The sequence below is a fragment of the Equus quagga genome, chromosome 13, assembly GCF_021613505.1.
Source record: "Equus quagga isolate Etosha38 chromosome 13, UCLA_HA_Equagga_1.0, whole genome shotgun sequence".
NCBI classification, from domain to species: Eukaryota; Metazoa; Chordata; class Mammalia; order Perissodactyla; family Equidae; genus Equus; species Equus quagga.
In genome coordinates, this window is record NC_060279.1 from 98,175,851 (window position 1) to 98,202,607 (window position 26,757).

The following is a 26,757-nucleotide window of genomic DNA, read 5'->3' on the forward strand; positions in this document are numbered from 1 at the left end:
GTTAATCCAGTTGTGTGCCATACAGGCGGGGGAGGCGGGTTTCCAAAGCAGGGGGCACATGTTGTCGCGGCCGCAGAGAAGTAAGCGGGGTAGCGAGGCTCAGCGTGGGAGCAGGCCGGGTTTCCGAGGCTCTGGGGACACGATGTAAGTTAGAGAGGATCCCCGCGGGAGGAACTCTGATCCAGTGTTTCAAACCAGGCCCAGCGTCACAGTCTCAGCTAAGCCAGGTAAGAGCAGGGGACAGATGGTGGGGAGGTGTTGCGAATGGCGGAGGCGGCTGGAGGCGGGAGGCCGGGGTGAGAAAGAAACCCGGGTCTGGGGGTCCTGGGGGAACCGGGGGCGTCCCCACGGCGGGAGGCTCCCGGAGGTGGAGCTCGCCCAGAGGAGGCGGCGGGCTGGGCGCCGGGGACCCAGGTGTCAGATCGCGGGGCGCCGGGGCCGCAGATCCCCACGTGGGGACCGCGCAGGCTCCCCGAGGGGCGGGCCCCCAGACCCGGGAGCGCGGGGCTGGCTCTGGTCCCCGCCCGCCTCGTGGCAGCTGGGCCCGGTCCGGCGCCCGCCGTGCTCCCGGGTCCCGCCCGCCGGCGCAGCCGCCCGAGGAGGGCGGGCCGCATCCAGAGCCGCCGCGGCCGCCAGCACCCCCGGGGGAGGACCGCCCGCCCCGGGGCTCCCTGGGGGGCCGATCCGGGGAGCCCCCGCCCGCCTCCCGGAGCAGCGGGGGGAAGGGGATCTTTGCCCGCCGCCGCCTCCGAGCGGGCCACCAGGTGAGCGCCGGCACAGGTCGGGACCCGCGTCCGGTCCCCACTCGCCGCTGGGGGTCCCAGGAAGGATTTCCGCCCCCAGACCCTACCCGGAGGGGCGGGTCCCGGGTGTCCTGTGCCCCTGCGCCCTTTCCTGGGCCTCCGGTCCTGGGCTCCCGGGCCAGAGTGAGCCCCAGATCCTGCGGGGAGGGCTTTGCTTTGCAAACCTGTCCCGCTCCGCCCGCTGCGAGGCCACCATTAAGTCCGTCCCTCCAAACGCAGCGACCGACACGTGTCCGCTGCAGCCGGCGAAGGGCCGGGCCGCTCGCCAGCAGCTGTGCCCATTGTCCCTGCCGGCCGCCGCCCCTTCGCAGACCCTGCCCATCCGCGGTCTCCCGGCGCCGGCGCCGTTGCTTGATTTAGCAACTGGGCACAGGGTGTTTTGAGCTCCTCCCAATTTAAATTTGGTTCTTCTAAGTCAACTTTTGCAGTGTCCAGGAATATTTCTGAACGCTGGGTATCTTGTTCCTTCAACTTTAGACAGCATCTGTTCACTCCCGCTTTGGGAAGATCGCACTATTGCAAACACACTTTTAGAATAAATAATAACAGCTTTTTAAAAACGTCCCGGGAACGCACAAGAACAAAGGACAAATAGGAAAGACAAAGCTTTACAGGAAAAATAACGGATCCTTTAAACCGCAGCCGCCAGCCCCACGGCCAATGAAAACGTTTGGAAATTAAGTTACTTTTCAGAAATGGTAAAAAGTAACTTGTGGTCTGTGGCGCATCGTTTTAAATCTTTTCTGCTTTTGATTCCTCTGGTAGTTACTTCCACATCTTTAAAGCAGATTCTTGGATGGTTATCTCTTGGTTTATCAGCTTTTACACATTAATCTCTTGCTAAAAATAGATGGCGACAGCTTTCCTAATGATCACAGCATTCCTGTCAGCTTCCCTGTTGGCTGTTTATTTAAATACTGATTTTTATTGTTTAACCCAATCAGGTTATACACGTGGCTCACAAATCAAATAGAAATGAGAGTGCCTTATTTTTTTTCTATGATAAAAGTATTATAATCTAAGAAAATGGAAAAGGCAGGGCAGTGTTTTAGATTAAATTGGGGAACCGTGACCACCCACAGCAGTGTGCAAGCCCCCGAGCTTGTCAGGAACAAACAGCTGCAGAAGACTTTTCTGGGACAATGAGGAAAATTGTTCACGGGCTGGGTATGAGAGGGCAGAATGGACTTCTCTTGGTGGTAAGTGGTTGTGAAGACCTAAAAAGTGCTCTGATTCTTTCTTAGGAGATGCAAGTTGAAGTTTTTTTTTTGGTGAGGAAGATTGGCCCTGAGCTAACATCTGTTGCCAGTCTCCCTCTTTTGGGACTTGAGGAAGATTGTTGCTGAGCTAACATCTGTGCCCATCTTCCTTGACTTTATATGTGGGATGCCACCACAGCATGGCATAGGTCCACGCCTGGGATGCGAATGTGTGAACTCTGGGCTCTGAATTGGAGCATGTGATGTTAATCACTACGCCACTGGGCCAGCCCCATGTCGAAATATTTAAGAATTCATGAAAATAGAGAGAAAGCAAATATGGCAAAATGTGGAACATACAGAGATGTTCGTTTTACTATTCTTTCTACTTTATGATGAAATTTTTTATTTTTTGAGGAAGATTAGCCCTGAGCTAACATCTGCTGCCAATCCTCCTCTTTTTGCTGAGGAAGACTGGCCCTGAGCTAACATCCATGCCCATCTTCCTCTACTTTATATGTGGGACGCCTACCACAGCATGGCTTGCCAAGCGGTGCCATGTCCGCACCTGGGATCTGAACTGGTGAACCCCAGGCCGCCGACGCAGAACATGCGCAGTTAACCAATACGCCACTGGGTGGCCCTATGATGAAATTTTTATGGGGAAAATAAAGTCAGACAATTGAGAAACTAGCAAAGAGATGAAGATGTGCACAGTGGCACAGACGCTGGCATCTTCCACACCGAGGTTCAAATCCCAGCTCTGCCACTGACTTGGCTGGTGACCTTGGGTTCGTCACTGCCCTCCTCCAAGCCTCAGTTTCCCCAGCTGAAAAACAGCGCCTGCCTCATGGGGTTGTCTGTGGGGCTCCTGTGGGGTTTTGTGAAGCATCCCCACGTACCTAGAGCTGAGTCAGTTCTCAGTTAACAGCAGCCGTTAGTATTTTGTGAAGGATGTTTCTTAACCAGCACAGACTCCTCCCCTGGGAATAACCGCTGTTAACGCCATGACCCTGTTGGGTCCTTCCCTCTCTTTTTTGTAGAGATAGATTTTGAACTTAGCATTTTCTTCTTAAAATTCAGCACGTGGCCCTGACTTCGCCGTCAGTGTGGTTTTCTGCCGTGTTTCGTCCCTTACTTTCTGACCTCTTCTCCCCTCATCCCACGTTCCTCTGGTTGTGGGTTCAGTGGCCGCGTGACTCCGCCGTGTGGAGGTGCAGACAGACTCCAGTCCCTTCGCCCACCTTCACTGTTAATCACAGTCACAACAACCAACATTTGTTGAGGGCCAGGCTTGACCTTTTAATTTTCCCACCTCCATGAGAGGCGGGAGTTATTAGAAATCCTCAGTGTCTTATCCAAAACTTTTGAGGCCAAATGCGTTTGGGAATCCAGACTATGAATGAATATTAGGCAAGTCCTATGGAATGCATCCTGTACGTTACATGAGACCCCCGGCGAGGCTGGGGAGCATCGTGCGCTCCGAAGTACTGATATTTCTTCAGTGAAATGCCTGTTCATTCCCAGGGGAATAAACAAAACCTCATGCCAGTCAAGTCAGCTCTGACACCACCTGGGTCTGAGAAAGACTTTCAGTTTTCAGAGCTTGTGGGCTTGGGGATTATGGTGAGGGGATGTGGACCCGACATTTCCCATTTTCAGAGGAGAAATCTCATACTCAGAAGGAAAGCCTTTTTGCCCAGTCATGAAAAAGTTAAAGTTGGGACTTCAGGCTGTCACCAGTAATTCCCCAAACCAGTGTCCCTTGCTAGCCCTGTGATGCCCTCTCGCCCAGAAATGTCACCGCTGCCTCCTGGGAGCGAGAGGATGCACGGAAAGAATTTCCCAGAGTGCCCCACAAAGAAAGCACTTGACAAATGTGAATTATTTCTTGCACTAAGATGCAATTAGACAATTGCGTTCTTTGACTTAAATAAGCATGGTGTTCATTGATGGCATCATTTATTTTTAATTGTGAAATATACCATCCATACAGAAAAGTACATAAAACATATGTACCGTTAACAAATAATTATAAATTTACCCATGTAACTGGCACCCAGCTCAACAGCAAGAATATCGCCAGCTCCCAGATGCTTCCCTGTGTGCTCCTTCTGGTTGAAGCTCTCTCCTTTCCTCTAGGAGCCACCGTCCTCACTTTCATGCTATTCACTTCTCTGCTCTGCTTTTCTTCATGTGGTTTTAGTACCTATGCGCGCATCCGTAAACAATATTGATTAGTTTAGCCCGTGTGCGAACTTGCTAAGAATAGAACCATTGGTGTGAGTAATTTATCATCCAAACCAGGAAATTTTGGAAGCAATAGAAGTCACTATTAATAATTACCCTAACTACCTTGGGACCACAGGTGTAGCCGGGCTTGTCCCAGGCTGTCTGGTTGTCCTGGAACCACACTTCGGGTGACTTTTGTCCAGCATCTTTCACTCAAAATTATGCTTTTGAGGTTCATTCAGTCTGCAGTGGGTACTTATAGTTAACTCCTTTTTATTGCTACATAGTATTCCATTCTGTGACTACCTTTATTTACACATCCTACAGTGGATGGGCAGCTGGGTCATTTTCAGGCTGAAGCTGTGAGGAACAATGCTCTCAGGAATATTCTAGTATGAGTTTCCTGGCTCTAGGGTCGAATTGCTGGGTCCTGGAGGAGGCACATTTTCAACTTCAGCAAAAAATGCCAACTAGTTTCTAAAGTGGTTATACCCACTTATCCTGCCACCAGGAGTGTATGTGAGTTCTCACTAATAGCATTTTTTTCCTTTTCCTTTTTTTTTTTTTTTTGAGAGGAAGATCGACCCTGAGCTAATATCTGTCGCCGGTCTTCCTCTATTTTATACGTGGGACGCCACCACAGCATGGCTTGATGAGTGGTGTGTAGATCCACACCTGGGATCCAAACCTGCAAATCCTGGGCCGCTGAAGCGGAGCACACGAACTTAACCACTATGCCACCAGGCTGGTCCCTCATTGATAGCATTTTAGGTAAATTATGGTGACATTGCACTGGTTGATTGGTTTATTATTTTTTTTAAAAAAAAGCATATCTTTATTACACATGATATTCATTACATTTAAATTAGAATATACCAAACAGCCAAGGTAACTTCGCCTCCCCCGTCTCTCACACTGTGGCCTAGAGGGCAGTTGGGTAACTGAGAGGGTGATGTCAATGAAATGACAGAGATATAGATAGAAATCCAGAATCACCTACTACTGTCTGCTATGAAAGATGGTATTTGGCCAACTGTGTATTCCTCTGCTTTACTGCCCCAGCGTTTTTTAATAATTGTACTGTTTGGGTATTTTTTTTAACATTTTTTATTTTTCCTTTTTCTACCCAAAGCCCCCACCCCAAGTACATAGTTGTGTATTTTTTTTTAGTTGTGGGTCCTTCTAGTTGTGGCACGTGGGCCGCCACCTCAGCGTGGCTTGATGAGTGGTGCCATGTCCGCGCCCAGGACCCAAACTGGTGAAACCCTGGGCCGCCGAAGCGAAACGCACAAACCCATCCACTTGGCCACGGGGCTGGCCCCCTGGGGATTATTTCTTATTAGCCTTTCTAAGTTTAAATTTCATGCATCACTTCTATTTTTTCTTCTGGCAACTTTTGATTCCCGTGCTAAGAGGTGGGTGAGCTGAGCATCCTGGACCCCCTCCCCCACCTTTCATTTCCCATCCTTTGTCAGTCATCCGTGTATTTTCCCACTGTCAAGTCTGTTCTGTTGCCATAAGTAACATGCTTCAGTCTTGCCTGCTTTAACTGTAAAGTTTGAAGGGGTTTTTGACAGCAATCAACGTGTAATTGACATACCATGAAATTCAGCCCTATTCTGAGATTTTTGGGAATTTACAGAGTTCTGCGGCCATCACCACAGTTTAGAGCATTTCCATCACCTCCAAAAATATCTCTTGTGCCTATTTGTGCTCCCTCCCTCTTCCCATGCCCAGCCCAGGCAACTACTCATCTTTCTGTATCTTTAGATATGTCTTTTCTGGACATTCCATATAAATACATCCTACAATAGGAGCTCTTTTGTGTCTGGCTTCTTTCACTTAGCATTCTGTTTTGGGGTTCACTCACGATGTAACATGTACAGTACTTCATTCCTCTTATTGCTGAGCAGTATCCCCTCGTATGGACAGACCACATTTTGTTGCTCTGTTCACCGGATGGCTGCTGAAGATCCATTGATGGACATTAGGATTTTTTCCAAATATATAATGCTGCTATGAAGATTCGCAATCAAGTCTTTATGTGGGCATATGTTTTCATTTCTCTTGGGTAGATAATCCAGTACTAGAATTGCTGGATTTTGTGGCAAGTTTAAGTTGTTTTTTTTTTAAATGTTCAACTTTTAAAGAAACTGCCTGTTTTCCAAAGTGGCTGTTTTTCACATTCCCACCAGCAATGAGAAGTTTCTAGTTTCTCTGCATCCTCTCCGATCCTTTGAACAATAGCCATTCTAGTGGGCATGAAGTGGCGTCTCATCGTGATTTTAATTTGTACTTCCTTAATGACTAACGATGTCGAGCATCTTTTCTTGTGCTTATCAGTCATTTGCATATATTTTTTAGTGAAATCTCTATTCAAATCCTTTGTCCAATTTTTAAAATTGGTTTGTCTTATTATTGATTTTAAGTGTTCGTTATATATTCTGGATACCAGTCCTTTATCAGATGTATGATTTGCAAATATTTTCTGCCAATCTATAGCTTGTCTTTTCATTTTCTTAATGATGCCTTTTGAAGTGCAAAAGTTCCAAACTTTGATGCGTAATTAATCCATTCTTTTCATTTATGAATCATACTTTTGGTGTTATATATAAGAAATCTTTGCCTAACCCAGGATCACAAGATTTTTCTCTTGTTTTCTTCTAAAAATTTTACAGGTTTAACTCTTACTTTTAGGTCTATGATTCATTTGAAGTTGCTATTTGTGTATGGTGTGAGGTAAAGGCCTAAATTCATCTTTTTTGCATGTAGATTTCCCAGCACCATTTGTTAAAAAGACAGTCTTCATGCTAGGAGATCAGATCTTTAAACGTTCTCATCACAAAAAAGAAATTATAATTATGTGACGTGATACATGTGTTGAAAAACAAAATTCAACTGAGTAAATTTGAAAATCTAATTGGTTTTATGAAATGATTCATGAATCAGACAGTATCTCTTCTGGCAAGCAGAGAGATACTCTGGGGAGTTAAACAAAATGGAAGGTTTTGGGGCCCGGCCCGGTGGCGCAGCGGTTAAGTTCCCAGATTCTGCTTGGGCAGCTGGGGGTTCACTGGTTAGGATCCCCGGTGTGGACATGGCACTGCTTCGCAAGCCATGCTGTGGGAGGTGTCCCACATATAAAGTAGAGGAAGATGGGCACGGATGTTAGTTCAGGGCCAGTCTTCCTCAGCAGAAAGAGGAGGATTGGCAGCAGATGTTAGCTCAGGACTAATCTTCCTCAAAAAAAAATGAAATGTCTTTAAGAAAAGTTCATTGGAGGAAAGTAAGAGTTCAGAGTGACAGTGGCTTCTCATTGGCTGAGCAGCGGCATTTTCCATTGGCTGGGCTTGTTGCTGGGCAAGGAGAAAATCTTCCTTCCTCCTGCCAGGGTAGTCAGGTGGAGACAACTTCCTGTTGGAGATGCAAGGTACGTCTCTTCCTGTGTAGGGAAACTGACCATGAGCGGTAGGATGTGAGAGCTCCCTCCGTAGGCCTCCATACTCCAACGTTAGTTGAGGTTTCCTTTATTAATTTTCACAGCGGTGTTAGCTAATGCTACAATTGTCGTCACATGACAGTATATAAGTATCAAAACGCATTGTACACCTTACATTTATACAATGTTATGTGTCAGTTATGCCTCAAAAAAAAAAAAGGCAATCTTTTCCCCATGAAAACCAATAAACAGGCTTCTCTAAGGAGAATGCCCCTAGCCCCCAGGTCACATGGATTCCTTTCTCTTGCACTTTGTCAAATGGACACAACATGGATCCAGTTTAGTGTCTATCATATTCAGACCACAACTTTCTTAAGCAGCTTTTTGTTTTTCCTGCAGTTTCTCATCGCTTTCATTTTTCCCTTTTGAGAGAAGCATTTTCCTGTTTCTAACTCGTCTGATCTATTTCTTAGATTTTTCTTTTCTTCTTGAAGACATTCTTCTTTTTATAGTATCCTATTCTCGTCTCGTTTTCAATATCTTCTCAAATCTAAGTGGACCCAGGACCAGCTACATAATTTGCTGGGCCCAAGGCAATGTGAAAATGTGGGCTCCTTGCTCAAAAATGATTCCGAATTTCAAGTTGGCAACAACAGAGCGTTAAAACAAGCATGGGGCCCTCCTAAGTGTGGGGCCAGGTGTGAATGCACGAGTCACATGCTCATGAAGCCTGAAGCTGGCCCTGAGTGTGCTAATTAGGTTTTGTTCTTTTCCTTTGGCATCTGAATCGTCTGTTTCCTCTGGGGTCACTTTGCTCTGGTTCTGCCTGAGGAGCTTCTCCTTCTCTTTCAGGTTCCCAGTTTCCTTCAAGTATCTGCTGATCCTTTTTGTCCAGTCACATTTTCAAACAAACGAGGGGCTGGGGGACTCTTTTAAGTAACTGGGATGAGGTTTGGGGCTGTTACAAATATAGTCCTTCTTTCCCACTGGCCTTTGTCGAGTTGAAGGGCCGACTGAGCCCTCTGTCTGGTGATAGCACGGAGGAAGCCAGTCTCTGCTGGGACCTGGATGCTGGAATGGGGAGGGCTACACCCAGAAACGCCGGCAGCCTGGCACTTCCCAGACGCTTCGTGCAGTTTGTTTAGGGAACAATCATCCATTCTTGTCTTGTGTTTCTGGTGTGAGAGCGTTGGGCAGCCTGAGATCTGTGTGGCAAAGCGTGAAAGAGGAAGGCGATGAGCAGGGAGCCAATAGGCATGGTTTTTTCAAAGATGGACTAACCTCTGCCCTCACTCTGCCCTCTCAGTCCTGACCTGCACGCCTACGCCAGCCTGGGACCCTCTGGCTCCAGAGCCTCTGGGGTCCTTGAGGCTCCATGGCTCCCACTGTGAGTTCTGTCCCAGCCCTTGCACTTCTGTCTGCTTTCTGTATTTCAGAAACAGATCAACATGGCTTTTTCATTGATGATCTCCCTGCTGTTGACTTTGCTGTTCAACTTCTTTGCCGTACGTAGAGAGAATGCCCGTTGAGAGCAAGATCAGACTGCCCAGATTTCAATCCCCACTCCACTTCTGACTGCTGTGTGACCTTATGTGAGTCATTTCTCCTCTCTGGGCCTCAGTTTCCTCATGGTGTGAAGATCAAGTGGGAAAACACAGAAGTCACAAAATGGCCACCCCAAGTCGGTTCCTGGGTCTGTAGATCTGTCTCATCTGGCCTGTACTTGCTTTACTATTTATTATTATTATTACTATTAACACATTGCTAACATTTGAAAATTGGGTGATTTCGCATAAAAACTGAGATTTCCAGGTTCTTTTGAAAAACTGGAAGATATGGCCAAACTGGGCCCCCCACCCACCCAGTTGGCAGTCAGTCAGCCAGAGTGAGTGCTGGCACAGCCTTCAGGCTGAGCTGTGCTCTGGTTTGCCAGGGTCCCCACCACTCCCTGGTTCTCCCACCAGTTAGCCTCCTTTGGGGTACTGCCTGTCTCCTGTAGACATTTGAACTTGGAATTCCTGGGATAGTGGTTTGAGAGCATCTAGCACAGGACCATGCACATATGAGCTGTTACTATTATGAGGCCAGCCAAAGGCAGCCATGTAAGTGAGGTCTCAGATCCAGCCCTTGCTCTGACCACCAGGCAGTGCTGGCCCAGGGGTGCATTCACCCAGAATGGCTGCCTTTAAAAAAAATCTACCCAAAGGCTCATACAGGCTAGTACGGCCCTGATTATCAATAGCTCAGTCTGCCTTCTCGAAGGAGAAGCCACACCGAATCTTATTTATTTATTTATTTATTGGTGAGGAAGATTGGCCCTGAGCTAACAGCTATGCCTGTCTTCCTCTATTTGGTATGTGGATGCCACCACAGCATGGCTTGATGAGCAGTGTGTAGGTCCAGGCCTGGGATCTGAACCTGCAAACTCCGGGACACTGAAGTGGAGCACACGAACTTAACAACTATGCCACCAGTCTGGCCCCACATCAAATCTTTGGACATGCAAACCACTTTAAAGAGCAAAAAATTTTAACCTTGTCTCATTGACGATTTTTATGTAACCAATTGTTGCAGATTAGAAGCAACCCCAGCACTACAATTCAAGAGCAAAAAGTTAAAATTAATAAGGGAGAATGTCAGATACAGCGGAATCCCCCAGAGGCCTGAAAAGGAAGCCATCCTGTCTAAAACGAAAAAGCTTGACCACAGCAGGTGCTGGCAACTGCAGCTCGCCTACACTGTTGATGGGAATGCAAAGGGCACGATAAGGCTGAAAAACCGCTGGGTGTTTTCTTGTTACGTGAAATGCGCTTGGTAATATACACTTACCATATGATCCAAGAGTCCCGCTCCCAGGCATTTAGCCACGAGAAATGAAAACATACGTCCACTTAAACACGTGTACAGGAATGTTCATAGCGGCTTTATTCTTAGTAACCCCAAACTGGAAACAACCCAAGTGTCCACCATGGTGAGCGGATAAACAGATTGTGGATTTCCTGTTCAATGGAATACTATGCAGCAATAAAAAGGAATGGACTCCTGATCGACACCTGCAACAATGTGTATGAATCACGCAAAGGTTATCCTGAAGGAAGGAAGACACAGGGAGCACATACTATATGTATCAGTCAGCATCCAGCCAGGACACTGAGCCACACAGTAGTTTGAAGGGAGAATGTTTAATATACAGAATTATTCATTATAGCAGAGGATTCGTGTAAGAGCAATTAGCTACTAAGAAATTAGGAGAATGCTAAAGAACATAGAAATAGCAGCTATAAGGAGCAGCCATGACTCCTAAGATCCAAGATAGAGAGCTCTAGAAAGATGACAGCCCCCAGAGACTCTGAGCTCCTTGCAGAATGCTTGGCCGAGGCTCACTAGACGGCAGGGGAGTCCCTGGGGAGGCTGCACCGGTGGGACTTGCTGGATATCCACCCTCTGGAAACTGCCAGAAGTCCGTCCTCTAGGATGCTGGGGAAAGCAATTCACAAGGACGTGCCTCACTAGGGGCGCCCTGCTAGGAAGCCACGGATGGCGGCGTGGGGGGCCAGGGCATGCCGCTGGCTGCCAGACCCTGGAGAGGCGTGCCCGCTGCCCGAGCTGCCCCAGAAGCTGCCCGCCTTCCAGGGAGCAGGTCTGGAAGCTGGAGGCAAAGCCTGTCCCACCGGCAGCGACTCTCTGGCTCCTTCTACTGGAAAAACGTATCATGTCAGCGGGCGAAGGAAAAAGATTTAAAGGGCCAAACTCGTATTTCGCCGCTTGGAGCTGGAAGGCAGTAAACTGATAACTGGCACGCTGTATGGCTCCATTGATACAAAATCTGAAAAAGAAAACTCGAACTTATTGTGGCGGAAAGCAGATTAGTGGCTGCCTTGGGGTGGAGGTGGGGGTTGTCTGGGAGGGGGTAAACGGAAATGTTCCCTGTCTTGGCTGTGGTGATGGTTACGTGGTTGTGTAGAGTTGTTTAAAATTGTACACTTGAAATATGTGAATTTTATTGGATGTGAATTATACATCAATAAAGGTAATTTTTTGGCAGGCCAGCCCTGGTGGTCTACTGGTTAAATTCGGCAGGCTCCGCTTTGGCAGCCTGGGTTTGGTTCCCCGGGCACAGACCCACACCACTATCAGCAGGCATGCTAAGGTGGTGGTTCACATACAAAATAGAGGACGATTGGCAACAGATGTTAGCTCAGGGCCAATCTTCCTCAGCAAAAAAATAAATAAATAAAGGTAGTTTTTTTTAAACGTACCCAATCTTGGAAACAGGGCTCACGTGCAATTATAAATGCAAAGAAATGCACACGTGCACACACAGCAGAACGGCAGCCTGAATCCCACCACCGAGATCCCCCAGCTTACCCTGGTGACTGTCTCTCTATGGGGTGGTGTCGGGATAGTTTCTGGCACTGGCTCGGTGGCCTGCTCTCTTACTCTCCCTGAGGGGTTCAAGGTCAACGTGGGTGCTGTGGGCAGTGGCTGAGTTTACGGGGGTGATGAGGTACGCATGCGCCCACTCCTCTCTCCTTTTCCCCCCTCCCCAAGGTGAATCCACAGAGGGCCCCCCATCCTTTCAGATGATCCACTCACCCTGAGAGCAAAATCCTACCCCTTGTTTTATTACCATTGGGTCTTGTTGCTTGAGTCCTGGGCATGGCTTAGGGACATTTGTCCTTCACTGCTCACAGCGACCCTTTGAGGCAGAGCAAGAGTTATCCCCAAATTACAGGCAAGAAAACCAAGGCTCAGAGGTCAGCAGGACACCTAAGAGATGGCCTGCCCAGGATTCGAACCCAGATCATCGCCTCCATAGTGGGAGCTCCAGCCACCACCTATCCTGCTGGGGGGCATTTGGGTCTCTTCTCCCCCCATGATTGTCTTATGACAGTGTCCAAGCATACAGAAAAGTTGAAGTAATTATACAGTGAATATTCGCTGACTCCTAAGGAGGGGAGATGCTAACATTACCCGTGTATTTAGGCTGATACTGAAATATTACTATTCATAGTAACAGTTTAGTCAGTCTTCCAAATTCATAAAATAAAATAAAAAGTTGGTAAAATGACATTTCAAGGACAAAACTGTCTAAATATCACAGCCAGTAAAAACATACATTTATAAATGCATAAGGGTTACGCGTAAGTCATTCTAATCTGTTATTAGCTGATAAAATTGATTAAAATAATTTCAAAATCAATTGAAATAAAACTGCTAAAATAATAAAGGTAAAATTAACAAAAATTAAGGAATAAAATTAATAAAGTAAAAATGACTGTATCAAATGAACACAGTTTAGTGAATCAGGAGCCTTGAAAATGAAATTATATTATTTGACGTTTTGAGTGTAGATTCTGGGAAAAGGATGCTCAGCTGGAGAGACCACGTGGAGACAGAGAAATGCCTCAGGAGCCCCCAGCTCTCTCTCTCTCTTTTTTTTTTTTTGGTGAGGAAGATTGGCCCTGAGCTAACATCTGTACCCACTTCCTCTATCTTGTATGTGAGTCACCACCATAGCATGGCTGATGAGCTATGTAAGTCTGTGTCTAGGATCTGAACCCGTGAACCCAGGCTGCCGAAGCAGAGCATGCTGGACTTAACCACTACGCCATGGGGCTGTCCCATGGCAGTATTTTTGTGCAAAATTTTCCAGTCACTATAAAAAGGTCTCTAGGGGCCAACCCCGTGGCTGAGTGGTTAAGTTCGCACGCTCCGCTTTGGCGGCCAAGGGTTTCGCCGGTTCAGATCCTGAGCGCGGACATGGCACTGATCGTCAGGTCATGCTGAGGCAGCGCCCCACATGCCACAACTAGAAGGACCCACAACGAGGAATATACAACTATGTACTGGGGGGATTTGGGGAGAAAAAGCAAAAAACAAAAGGTCTCTAGCCCGACACAATTCGAGGAACTGCTGAGGAGAGAGAGAACCAACTCTCCGTAGTTTCCATGGGTTCCTTCATTTTATAGCAGTCCTAGCTTTTGTTTGATAACTTTGGGGAGAGCTTTTGGATATCTTTTTGTTCCTTTCCGTGGATTACCATCTCTGTTTTTATTGTTGTTTTTAGGAAACCTTTTCTAAAAAGCGCTCAAACTGTACAGTCTGATGAATTTTTACAAATGAATGCACATATATAGCCAGCCCTCAGATTGAGAAACAGAAAAAAACACGTTTTCTAAATGAGTATACCTCTGCCCGGTGTGAAATTGTAGTGCTGCCTGAAATTGTCTTGGCAGAGAATGTTTTGTTGGTGTTCAGGACATAGATTCATCATGAAACGAATCATTGAGTCATTGATCACAAGCTAAGGGTACAAAAGATTCCAGATTTTTAAATAAAATCAAATAAAGATATCACACCACTAAAAATACCAGTAGTCAGAATAGCTAAAACGTGGAAGCACCCTGTGTCCATCCGCAGATGAGTGGACAAGCGAAATGTGAGCTCTCCATACAATGGAATATTATTCAGCCCTAAACAAGAAGGAGCTTCTGACACATGCTCCAACATGGATGGACCTCAAGGGACATGATGAGAAATGAAATAGGCTAGTCACAAAAAGATGAATACTGTATGATTCCTCATCTCAGGACTCAGAGTAGTCAAAATCTTAGAGACAGAAAGTAGTGTGGTGGTTCCTGGAGGGAGGAGGGAAGGAGTGATGGGGAATTATTGTTTTATTTATTTTTTTTTGAGAAAGATTAGCCGTGAGCTAACTGCTGCCAATCCTCCTTTTTTTGCTGAGGAAGACTGGCCCTGAGCTAACATCCATGCCCATCTTCCTCTACTTTATATCTGGGACGCCCACCACAGCATGGCTTGACAAGCGGTGCCATGTTGTCACTCGGGATCCGAACTGGCGAACCCTGGGCCACCAAGTAGCAGAACGTGCGCACACTTAACCACTGCGCCACTGAGCCGGCCCCGGGCATTATTGTTTTACAAGAGAAGAGTTCTGGAGATGGATGGTGGCGATGGTGGCATGACACTATGAATATATTTAATACCATGCTGTTAAAAACAAACAGAAAAGCATGCTCTTCCTGCATTACATTTACTAGGCTCGGTGGAGATAATTATTTTTTGCCCCAAATCACACAGATAGGAAATAGGCAGAATCAGGATTTGAACCCAGATCGGTCTGCATCGGGCACCCGTTCTTTCTTCTTGGGGCTCTTTTTTTTTTTTTACTTTTTTTTTAAACTATTTCTTTTTTTTTTATTGAGTTATTGATAGGTTACAATCTTGTGAAATTTCAGTTGTACATTAATGTTTGTCAGTCATGTTGTAGGTGCACCATTTCACCCTTTGTGCCCACCCCCCACCCCACCTTTCCCCTGGTATCCACTAAACTGTTCTTAGTCCATAATTTTAAATTCCTCATATGAGTGGAGTCATACACAAATTGTCCTTCTCTCGCTGGCTTATTTCACTTAACATAATTCTCTCAAGGTCCATCCATGTTATTGCAAATGGAATGATTTTGTTCTGTTTTGCAGCTGAGTAGTATTCCATTGTATATATGTACCACATCTTCTTCATCCATTCGTCTGTTGCTGGACACTTAGGTTGCTTCCACGTCTTGGCTATTGTAAACAGTGCTGCAATAAACATTGGGGTGCACAGGACTTTTGGGATTGCTGACTTCAAGCTCTTTGGATAGATACCTTGGGGCTCTTTGACATCCGGGGCAGGATAGCTCTTTGAAGTGGTACCCATGCCATGAAATGCAGGTCTCTGAGCATCGTCACATGTAGCTGCACAATAGACCGCTCAAAACGCAGTGACTTATGGGGCTGGCCCCGTGGCCGAGTGGTTAAGTTCGCGCGCTCCGCTGCAGGCGGCCCAGTGTTTCGTCAGTTCGAATCCTGGGCGCGGACATGGCACTGCTCATTAGACCACGCTGAGGCAGTGTCCCACATGCCATAACTAGAAGAACCCACAACGAAGAATACACAACTATGTATTCTATGTAAACCGGGGGGCTTTGGGGAGAAAAAGGAAAAAATAAAAATCTTAAAAAAAAAACCCGCAGTGACTTAAAACAATGCCCATTCTTTTCTCGTTATTTTTTATGGCTCTGGGGATATTGACCCAGCTCAGCTAAGCGGTTCTTAGGGGCTCTCGGGCAGGTGCCCTCAGACAGCGACACACGGCGGCTGGGTCGTCTGAAGGCTGATTCAGTCCCATGTTAGCACCTGGGATGTGGACACTCAGACATCTGGGGCTCCCCAGGCATCGCCCTCTGTCCCCACGCGGGCTTTCCAGAATGATGACTTCAGGGCAGCCAGCCTGAAGCGAGGGTCCAGGCAGCGGGATGCTGCACCAGCTTGCAGCGGCGGCTGGCGAGAGCGGACTGTGGGCAACTCTCCAGCCCCACAGGGCAGGGTCTTCACCGTGAGAACTCGCCATCAGCCCCAGTGGGTGTACTTACACCAAGGAAATCAGCAAATGCTACAAACCCAGACTCTTGTCCTTTTTCCCCAGACAGCCAGTTGCTGAACACTGAGCAGCACACCCCTGGACTCAGGGCTCCCAAGGTGCGCATCCTGACAGCATCTCCTCTGTGACGACCCAGCCTCGGAAACCCCTTAGCAATGTCACTTCTGCGCTGTTCTGAAAGTTGAAGCAGTCGCAGAGGCCTGCCCATGTCCAGGGGAGGGGTGTGGACTCACTTCTTTTTTTTTTTAAAGATTGGCACCTGAGGTACCAACTGTTGCAATCTTCTTTTTTGGTTTCTTTCTGCTTTTTATGCCCAAAGCCCCCCAGTACATAGTTGTATATTTTTAGTTGTGGGTCCTTCTAGTTGTGGCATGTGGGATGCCGCCTCAACGTGGCTCGATGAGTGGTGCCGTGTCCATGCCCAGGATCCGAACCAGCGAAACCCTGGGCCGCCATAGCGGAATGTGTGAACTTAACCACTCGGCCACCGGGCCGGCCCCTGGACTCACTTCTTAATGGAGAGGGGTCCAGCCCTGGAAGAGCGTGTCAGGTAGGGTACGTTGTATAGCCATTTGGGAAGACATGCTCTGCCATAGCATCATGGGTCCCTGGAAACAATACCAGTAGCATCCCCCAGTCACTGTGACAACCAGTAAAAACCTCCCCCCTAAACATGCACATGCTCCTGAATGCCCCGGCAGCAGGGCCCACATGAGCCAGCCGGCAGTCGGCACTCAGCCGTGTGGACCTGGCAGCTATGAGGTGCCTTGGGGCCCTCAGTAGAGCATCCTAAACAAGCGTTTTCTATCCCCAGGGCTCAGGAGGTACGTCGCTTGAAGGTCCTTGCTCCTCAGTGAAGTCTGGCTGCCCTCCTTGTGTGAGGGGCCCCCCCAGCTCCAGAGGTCCCCCATCTCCGCATTCCCGAAGAGGGCCCACCCGCTACACTCTGGTGAGTGTCCCGTCCACGCCAGGCAACTGGTGCACTTGCTTGTAAATTGCTGCTAATTATTAACGCAACTAACAACTGCGGGGGCAAAGCACACTCTAGTCTCTAAAGCCGGTCTCCACGATGTCGGTCACTCAGTCGTCGGGGCCAAGGGGTGTCGGGCTGTGAGCCATGTCCATAGACCGCTTGCCCGAAAGAGCCTGATTTCTTAACAAGACCTTCATCGATTTGTTTAAAAATAACAACAGCTGACAGGAACCGGGCACCCACTGGCTTTAGACAACATGACAAGCGTTAGCTGGCTGAAGGCTGTTAACCCGGGCCCACCTCCAAGGATGGTTTTGGCCATCACACTGAGAGGATGGGATTCAGGGAGATGGTCCAGCTTAAACGCTCAGCTCAGCGGCCAAATGAGGGCTCCAGAAATGTTGCCAGATGAAATATAGCTAAATGGTGGCTTGTCATTTTTTTATGATGTGTAATCATAAGAGCAACTAATAATTTAGTGTTTAAGATTAATATCATTTTTATTTGTGAGACACTGGCAGTTTTTTTTAAGTGCTTTACAAATATTAACTCATTTCATCCTCACAATAACCCTAGGAATTAACCACTGTTAACATCCTCATTTTCAGAAGGGGAAACTGAGGCACAAAGAGATTAGTGACTTGCCCTTGGTCACATTACTAGGAAGAGGCCTAGCTGGGACTTGAACCCGGGCCGGCTGGATCCAGGTGTCGGACTTTCAGGACGAGGCTGTTCTGCCCCAAACAGGGAAATCAATGAATTTTGCACTAGATCTTGGGCTGATCGCTGAGTTCTTGTTAAATAAAGGGATTTCGCCTCACTGTGCCTCGCATCCTCACCTGCGCAGTGGGCTTCTGGTGTGACGATTCGTTCGTTCATTTAACATCTCTTTATCGCTCAATTATTCTATGTCAGGCTCCACTGTGGACACTGTGGTTTGCAGTATGTGAAAGAAACAACAGTTCTGCCCTTGTGGTGGTTACAATGTGGGCTGGTCGTGAGGCCCAGAAGTTGTAAATCAGGTGGCCAGGGAAGGTCTCGTGGAGAGGCTGACATTCGAGCAAAGACTTGAAGGAAGCACGGAGGCGAGCAAAGAAATCCTCTGGATCCAGGTGGAGGAAACAGCCTGTGCAAAGGCCCTGAGGTGTGGAGGCCGCTGTGGCTGGGGCAGAGTGAGTGAGGGGGAGATGAGGGCAGGGAGGCGATGGGGGCAGATTGTGAGGGGTCTTGTGGGCCACGGTGAAGACTTGGCCTTTCCCCTGAATGACATGGAGCCAGACGAGGGCTCTGGGCAGGGAGGGCCAGGACCTGACTTGGGTGTTTACTCCTGATCTGATGTGAAATGGTTATCTACAGAGAGGAAGAGCGAGGGCCTAAGAAAAATGTAAACCTGATGGCTGGGCAGCATTAGGGGCACACTCGAGGGTCAAGTTCATAAACTCGAAGGGAGACCAGCCAGTGAAGCTGTGCGTTGTCCTTCAGCAGCTTTAAACTGCGTGGGAGAGGCACATGGTAGACGGGGGGCTGGATTTAACCAGGGTCTTGTGTAGGAGGAAGCCAGAGGAGGTGATGTGGTATGCAAAGAAACCAAGGAAGTTAAGCTGCATAAGGAAGAAATGAGGATGTGAGGGGATGAGGGGCCTGAAAAGGAGGGAGAGACACAGGGTGGCAGACCCCAGTGGGCTGGAAGGACAGTGGGGGTCTAGGGCATTGCGGGGAGAGAGCTGGAAAGAGAGGAGGAGACGGGTGGAGAGATGCCTGAGATTGAGGCTCTGAAGATGCTGTCGTCATTGAGACAAGGTCTAGGTGTGACCATGGGAGGGGGGGACAGAGAGGAGAGCAGGTCAGGAAAGGGTGAGAGGGGGCAGGAGACAGAAGGAAGGATCATCTACCTGGATGTGAAATGACTAAGAATGTCGACAGTGAGCCTGGAGAAGTGAGAAGTAGTGATCTGGGTCAGCGGATGATGCCCCCCGTGGGGTAGTCAACGATCTGCTCTGATGATGAGATTCATAGCTGGGGAGCTCGGGGAGGATGGAGGGAGAAGGGTCTGGAAGCAGCACCAAGGAGCAGGGAGATTTCCCCACTTGGAAGGGCCACAGGACAGCTGGGTTCTGATTAGAGCAAGAAGGTGACAAGAATGTCCTAGTCAAGAGATTGAGGAAATAGATTTTGCTGAAGACAGGTCATGAATTCCAAAGGCCTGAGGAGCTGGGACAGGTTGGGGGCTGAGGTGACAATGGTTTCCTCCCCGCTGGGTTTTTCTCGGGGGTCTTCAGTATGCTTATGGTCATCTATAAAGTGCTTAGCCTGACACGAGTGCGCCGGCCAGGGATGGGAGCCATGGTTAGCAGTCCCGGTGGGGGTCTTGGTCAGGCCAGGGGGTTGTTGCTCCAGGGGGAAAGTTGGGGAGAAGCCGATCGATCGCCCTCCGGAGCCAGGTGGCCGGAACTAGGTGCCTGGTTTTCGCGGCCGCTGTCAGTCCCGGGTGGCCCACGTACCTGGTGGGGTCACAGTCCAGCCGCAGCGGGCTTGCGTCCAGGGAGGAGCGGTGGAGGGAGGCCAGATGACCCTGACCCGCCCACCCCTCTCGCCCTGCAGGCCTCCGGCGGCCGGCGATGGGCGCGCGGCCCTCGCGGCGGCGGCTGCCCGCGGACCCGCCGCTAGCCTTGGACGCGCTGCCCCCGGAGCTGCTCGTGCAGGTGCTGAGCCACGTGCCGCCGCGCGCGTTAGTGCTGCGCTGCCGCCCGGTGTGCCGCGCGTGGCGCGACGTGGTGGACGGGCCCACCGTGTGGCTGCTGCAGCTGGCCCGCGACCGCAGCGCCGAGGGCCGCGCCCTGTACGCGGCGGCCCAGCGCTGCCCGCCCCACGGCGAGGACGAGGAGGAGTTCCCGCTCTGCGCCCTGGCGCGCTACTGCCTGCGCGCGCCCCTCGGCCGCAACCTCATCTTCAACTCCTGCGGAGAGCGTGGGTACCGGGGGCGGGGCCTGGGAGGGGGCGGGGCCAGGGCCGGGAGCCGGGGGGCGTGGTCCAGGAAAGATGCTCCTGGGAAAGTGGGTGGGCGAGGCCCCTCAGGGGCTGGGGAAGAGACGGACTGGGTGGGAGGAGCCGGGGGCTGTGGGCAGTGGAGGGAGACCAAATGGATGGGGGAGACCCAGCGGGCGGAGCCAGGGGGCGGGGCCGCGGCTGGAATGGCCCCGTGCTGGGACAGTGGGTTCGGTGGGCGTGGCTAAAGAGGGAGGAGCCAAGGGGAAGACTAGGGAGAAGCCGATTGGGTGCTGGAGGGGGCGGAGCTTGCATGGAAATATGCGATGTATTGAGAGGCCTTGGGGACGGGAACTGAGGAGTGGGCGGGGCCAAGGGAGGAGCCGGGGGTGCAGTGGTGGGAGAGGATGGGGTCTGGGTAGAAGGAGCCGTGGGCGGGCCGGGATTGAAACCCAGTAAATTGAGAGGCTGAAGAGAGGTGGAACAGGGGATGGGACCGAGTGGGGCCGAGGGGTAGCTGAGAGGATGGGCAGGGCTGGGTGACGGGGTGGTGGGGTGGGACCAGGAATGCAGGCTGCTGGGAGAAGCTGATGGGCGGGGCTAATTGGGTGGTGGCGGGCTCTGCGGGCGAGCTGGCGGGCGAATCCCTTGTGTTCAACCCTATTGTATCCCACAGAGGGCTTTAGAGGCTGGGAGGTGGAGCACGGCGGGAACGGCTGGGCCGTGGAAAAGAACCTCACACGGGTGCCGGGGGCGCCTTCCCAGACCTGTTTCGTGACTTCTTTCGAGTGAGTGGCCCTTGATCCCTGGGGCAAGGGCTCCGAGGAGGGAGGCGGACCCAACCCCATCATCCTCCTCACCCTCACCCACCTTCATCCTCTCCTTCCCTCACTCATTTATTCAGGCAGTCAATCAACGAATATTTGTTGGGGACCTGCCAGGTACCAGGCACTGTTTTATATGCCAGAGACACAAGGAAAATGCGGCAACATCAGGAACCTGCTCTTTTTTCATCTACATTTTAATTGTAGGGTGGGGGAAGACATTACACACATAACCAGTAAAATAACAGCAAAAACAACAGGACTTGGGGCTGGCCCTGTGGCCGAGTGGTTAAGTTCGCGTGCTCCGCTGCAGGCGGCCCAGTGTTTCGTTGGTTCGAATCCTGGGCGCGGACATGGCAGTGCTCATCAAACCATGCTGAGGCGGCGTCCCACATGCCACAACTAGAAGGACCCACAACGAAGAATATACAACTATGTACTGGGGGGCTTTGGGGAGAAAAAGGAAAAAAAATGAAATCTTTAAAAAAAAAAAAAACAGGACTTACTCTATGCCAGATGCTTTGCATAGAGCTCTTAATCCTGGCAACAACCCTGTGAGGTAGAGACTGTTATTATCTGCACTTTATAGTAAGAAACTGAGGCACAGAGGCTAACCAACGTCTAGTAAATGGTGGAGCTGAGATTTGAACCCAGGGAATCTGGGTTCTGGCTCCAGAGCTGCTGATTGTGATAAATGCTATGAAGCCATCAGAACCGTTTGATTTATTGATTCTCTCTACCCTCATACCCCACAACCATTTTCCTTGTCTCTCCCCCCATAGTCAACCATTCTCTTGTGGCATTATCCAGCTTTCTAGTAGTTGCCAGTATATTAGGGGTGAAGTGATATCTCATCGCTGTTTTAATTTGCATGTTTCGATTTCCTAATAATCAAGCATCTCTTCATATGCTTGTTAGCTTTTTGGATTCCCTCTTTTGTAAAGTGCCTGTTCATATTTCCTATTAGGGTTGATGTTTTATTCTTGTTGATATACAGGAATTCCTTGTAGAGTCTACCTGTCAGTCCCTCGTCCATCCTGAACACTGTGGAAATCTCCCACTCTCCATCTGGATTAACTGTGTCCGTGGTGTTCTTTGTTGTTATTTTCATATGATCAAATTCACCTCTCTCTTTTTTCGCTCTAGAATTTGTTTTTGAAATTTTGTTTAAAAAACCCTTCCCCACGCTTATAGCCTAACAAAATTCTCTTATACCTTCTTCTAGTAACCTCATAGTTTTACCTTTCACATTTAGATCTTTAATCCACCTTTGAATGTGGTGTTAGGAAAGGTCCAGTTTTCCCCCCTCCACAGATTGAGCCAGTTTTCGCCACAGCATCGTCTAAAGAATCCATCCATTCGCCCATGGACTGGCGGTGCCGCCTCTGTCATTTGTCAAGTTCCTCTGCATACCTAGGTCTGTCCCTGAGCACTGGGTTCCGTTCCACTGGCCAGTTTATCACTTCTTCTGCCAGTACTGCACTATTTCTATTACTATGGCACATTCAAACTGGGGGGAGGACAGTGTTCAAAGGTGTAGGCAGACCACAGGCAGTACTGCAGGAGCCCGGGCTAGTAACATTGGGGAAGGTTATCGCCACCCCTAGACCCGACACGGGGAAGTTACTGAAATGTGAGACAGAGAAGGCTCTGAGGAGAGGCCACTTCGGAGCTGTGCCCTTTCCCTGAGGCACACAGCAGTCCACAGTGATCCCTTGGGAGGGAGCCGGGAGGGTAAATACCCTGATTTTACTCTCTTCTCTCCCTTCCATCTTCTGCTGGAGCTTCCCACTGCTGACCCAACAGGAAGGGAGGGGAAGGGAGACCATCTCTGCAGGCACTACAGCCCCACAGCCGGGCCCCCACACTCTCAGAAGGCCCAGAATGCCCCGTTCAATGTGGGCCTCCATTGGTACCCATGTCCCGGTCCCCACAAATATCAGGGGTAGGCTTGCATAGCGGTCAGCCTCCTGGAGCCCAGAGCAGCTGGGAGAATGGTGGAGGGGATCGCAGAGGCCAACAGGGTTGCCCAGCCCATCATCCATCTTAGCTGGTAGAGCAAACCCTGAGGGGCTGCCGAAGATAGGGTTGGGGGGAGGGAGTTCTTGGAGGAGGTGATTTCTAGGCTGTGACTGTCTGCCCCTGCTCCCCCATGGTCTCCACTTCGCAGATGGTGCTTCAAGAGACAGCTTGTGGACTTGGTCATGGAGGGGGTGTGGCAGGAGCTGCTGGACAGCGCCCAGATCGAGATCTGTGTGGCCGACTGGTGAGTGAAGATTGGCGACCTGCCCCCAGCACCGACTGTGGTGCTGGCAGCGGTTCTGCGGGAGGCGCTCGTTTCCCGCCGCCATCAACCCCATGGGCTGGCCCATTACTCTGCCCCTTCATATTGAGGCTTCGAGAGGGGAAGCGATGCTCTCAGAGGTGCAGAGCCAGGGAGGGGCGGAGCCTTGGGGAGCCCAGACCCCTCACTCTGCACTCGTCGCCCCACCCCCTCTTCCCAGCAGTCCCCAGGTCGCTGACATGGGAGCTGTTGACTGGCTTCGCTTGGTCTGAAACAGACCAGCCTCTCTCACCCACTCCACCCCCATAGTCGGCAACTTAGGCTGACCCTGAGGGCTTGTGGACACCCACGGCCTCAGAAGGGAAGGGATCCCCGTGTCCTGAGAACTGAGCGGCAGAATTGGGATGGGGGCGCTGGCCGGCTTCAGAGTCTGCGGGCCAAGCACAAGCCCCCTCCTCTCCAGAGCACCCCGCTGCTCCCCAAAGCATTCGGGCTCTTCCTTCAAGCTCCTGCTGCCCCGCCGAAAATCCAGGTTCTTCCCTGGGACTCTGGCTCCTCCCCACAGCGTCCAGATTCCTATGCCCAGGCTCCTCCTCCAGATTCCCCAGCCAGACCTCCCCATCTGCGCCGTAGGGGGGCGCGACCCTCGTCCAGGCGCAGGGAGGCCCAGCCCTCAGCCTCCCTCCCCACCCTAGAGACGGGGGAGTGTGGTGGGGGGCGTCCAGGCTCACCGTCCCCCCGCCCCCCGGCAGGTGGGGCGCCCGAGAGAACTGCGGCTGCGTCTACCGGCTGCGGGTCCGCCTCCTGGACGTGTACGAGAACGAAGTGGTCAAGTTCTCGGCCTCGCCCAACCCTGTCCTTCAGTGGACGGAGCCAGGCTGCCGGCAGGTGGGTCCAGAGCGCCTTCCAGACTGCCCCCGACCCGCCCAGGGGTGCACCCCACCTCTCACTCTGCTCAGGGGCGGCCCTCCGCTCTCATCCAGAACCGCCAACCATCTCTGAGCCCTTACCACAGCCCAGGCGCTGTGCATCAACTCATTTCATTAGCACACCAGCCTCTTTGATCTGCATACATTTATTGAGCACCTACCGTGTACTGGGCACTGCTGTATGTGCTGGGAATGCAGCGGGGAACCCAAGTCCTCACACTGTGCCCCTTCTAGAGTTGAGGAAACTGAGGCACAGGCCTGGCCCAGAGTGGCACAGAAGCGTGCAGGGCCTGACCCAAGCCCAGGCTGGCTCCCGAGCATTAGCCATCACGATCACTGCACCCCAGTTATCGAAACAACCCTTCAGTGGTCTCATTTCCACTCCTCATCTCCTCCCTGACCCCCCACCATGCAGACACAGCATCCAGAAAGATCCCCTTGAAAAGGGAGTCAGGTCACACGTCTCCCCTGGTTGTGACCCTCCATGGCTCCATCTCAGAGTCCCACCAGGCACTGGTGGAAAGGAGGCGAGTCTGGACCCACGCTGCCACACGGAGGGACCCGGGAAACCTGCTAGGTGTGGGAGGCCGGGCCAAGGGCCAGAGTGTAGGACGGCGTTTATGTGAAACGTCCAGGACAGGCAGAGCCAGGCAGGGAGTGGCTGCCAGGGGCCGACAGGGAGGGAGGAGTGAGGGATGGTGGCTAACGGATTCAGCGTTTTTCCCTGGGGTGATGGAAATGTTCCAGAATTAGACAGTGGTGATAGTTGCATAACGCTGTGCATAGACTAAAAACCTCTAAATTGTACTGTTTAAAATGGTGCATTTCATGTTAGGTGAGTTTTATCTCAATAAAAAAGTTGCAAAAGATGGAAAAGCCAGACGCCGAAGTCCTTCCCTGGCCCACAAGAACCCCCAGGATCTGCCCGTTAGCTCCCTGACCTCATCTCTTACTTCTCCCCGTGCTCTGCTCCCAGCAGGCTGCCACCTCAGGGTCTTTGCACTGACTGTTCCTGTCCAGAACACTCTCCTCCAGATTCCCCCATGGCTCTTTCCTCTCCTTCAGGTCTCTGCTCAAATGTCACCTCACTTTACGACCCCGCCCTCCTGCCGAATTCCCTCTGTCCCTTTCCATCCGTCTCCAGTGCCTGGTCCCCCACGAGATGGTCAGTTTCACCAGGGCGGGCTCTTTCGCTGCCTTCTTCACCGCCGTCTCCCCAGCACCAGGACAGGCCTGGCACCCGTTCCGGGGGGGAGTATCTGCAATCCGGTGGAGGAGCACAGACCTCACCCTCTTGCTCTCCTCCCCTTGCAGGTCTCCCATGTCTTCACCAACTTCGGCAAGGGCATCCGCTACGTGTCCTTTGAGCAGTACGGGAGGGACACGCGTTCCTGGGTGGGGCACTACGGCGCCCTGGTGACCCACTCCAGCGTGCGGGTCAGGATCCGCCTGTCCTAGCGCACCGGCCTGCGTGCCTTGCGGGAAGCACTGCCCTCCGCCAGACACCGTCTTCCACCCAGGGTGGCTGGCAGCCGGGAGCCCGAGGACGCCCGCGGACAGCGGGCTCCCACGTGGCCTCCAGGGAACACCACTTGCTGCTGCTTCAGCACGGGGCCCACACATTGTACGCAAAGCCAGGGATGCAGCCAGGCTGCTCACGGCTCCCCCGGTGGGGGGCGGAGGGTACCTCGGAGGCGGTTCCTTTGCCTGCAAACTGTTTACCCACATGGGGCTGTCAGTGGGTAGACAGAGCCAAATCAAAGGCCAAACCAGGATTTCTAATGGGGGAGGAAGCTGCCGACAATCTGGGCCAGTGGCTCCTGTCGGCGTGTTTTTGGGGTAAGCTGATGGCTGGCAGGGAGCAGAGGTGAATCTGTCAGTCTGCCCTTAAGGGGACCACCAGGGACATCAAAGGATCCCTTTCTGTTGTTTCCAGGAGTCTCGGATTCAGCTGTGGGGCCCCTGCAACCTCCACCAGCACTGCCCATCAGCATACCCTGTTAGGCCAGGCTGGAGCTGTTCCCTTCAGAATTCCTGAGGCCGAGGACCCCAACCCCTGCCCCGCCTCAGGGCAGCACACTCCGCTCCTCCACACCCCGTCCTCCAGGAGCAGGGCGTGCCCGGCGGGGAGCTCCCACTCCCTACCCCGCTCAGCTCAGCCAGCAAACTAGCTCAATAAAACTGGTGCTCGGTGTGAGGTGAGGGGGGATTTTTGTCTGTCATTGGTGTTCTTTCTAGCCCAGCTCTGATCCTGCAAGGCCTGGTGGGAAGATCCCACTAGTGAGAACTTCAGGAGGTGTGTGAAGTGGCATGCAGCAAATGGAGGCGGCTTTGAGAACCCAGAGAGGCCACAAGGACGCACGGGACAGCTCCCACGCGGCTCCCAGCTGTTCTCCCAATGGCTCTTACCCAGGCACCCTTATCAATGCCACTTAGGCCAGGAGGAAACAGGCTCGGAGTTCAAATGACCTGCCCAAGGTCACCCAGCCCGGAAGTGGGGGGGGGGCTGCCCGGCCTGCAGGAAAGGGAACAGCCTCAGTGCCACACCCCTGACTCCAGAGCTTAGAACAGTAGCCACGTGCATGCGCTTTGCACACAAAGCATCTATTGACCTTCACCAAACCCAACAAAGGGCATGCTGCGA

The 26,757-nt window shown here is 51.1% G+C and overlaps 1 protein-coding gene across 5 annotated transcripts; it reads left to right on the forward strand.

Annotated features, from left to right (window-relative positions):
* On the forward strand, positions 1-26,691 carry FBXO17 (F-box protein 17). 5 transcript variants are annotated; one of them, XR_006891626.1, is made up of 9 exons: positions 1-227; positions 9,110-9,265; positions 16,933-17,067; positions 19,693-20,058; positions 20,753-20,864; positions 23,071-23,166; positions 23,937-24,072; positions 25,428-25,737; positions 26,050-26,691. XR_006891626.1 is itself a non-coding variant. In XM_046683005.1 (8 exons), exons 4-8 carry the CDS (start codon positions 19,710-19,712, stop codon positions 25,569-25,571), a joined length of 837 nt encoding a protein of 278 aa, XP_046538961.1. In that variant the 5' UTR covers positions 1-227; positions 9,110-9,265; positions 16,933-17,067; positions 19,693-19,709; the 3' UTR covers positions 25,572-26,691. The 5 variants fall into 5 exon arrangements, 4 of the variants coding, with proteins under 4 accessions (XP_046538961.1, XP_046538963.1, XP_046538962.1 ...); XM_046683005.1 differs by having other exon boundaries at positions 25,428-26,691; XM_046683007.1 differs by having other exon boundaries at positions 9,187-9,265; positions 25,428-26,691.
* Positions 26,692-26,757: the final 66 nt, after the last annotated feature.

Excerpts from the sequence above, each read along its gene's own strand:
- FBXO17 (XM_046683005.1), top strand. The coding sequence starts at position 19,710 with ATGGGCGCGCGGCCCTCGCGGCGGCGGCTGCCCGCGGACCCGCCGCTA. Across the intron at positions 20,059-20,752 it reads CTTCAACTCCTGCGGAGAGC|AGGGCTTTAGAGGCTGGGAG; the intron begins GTGGGTACCGGG and ends TGTATCCCACAG. Across the intron at positions 20,865-23,070 it reads TGTTTCGTGACTTCTTTCGA|ATGGTGCTTCAAGAGACAGC; the intron begins GTGAGTGGCCCT and ends TCCACTTCGCAG.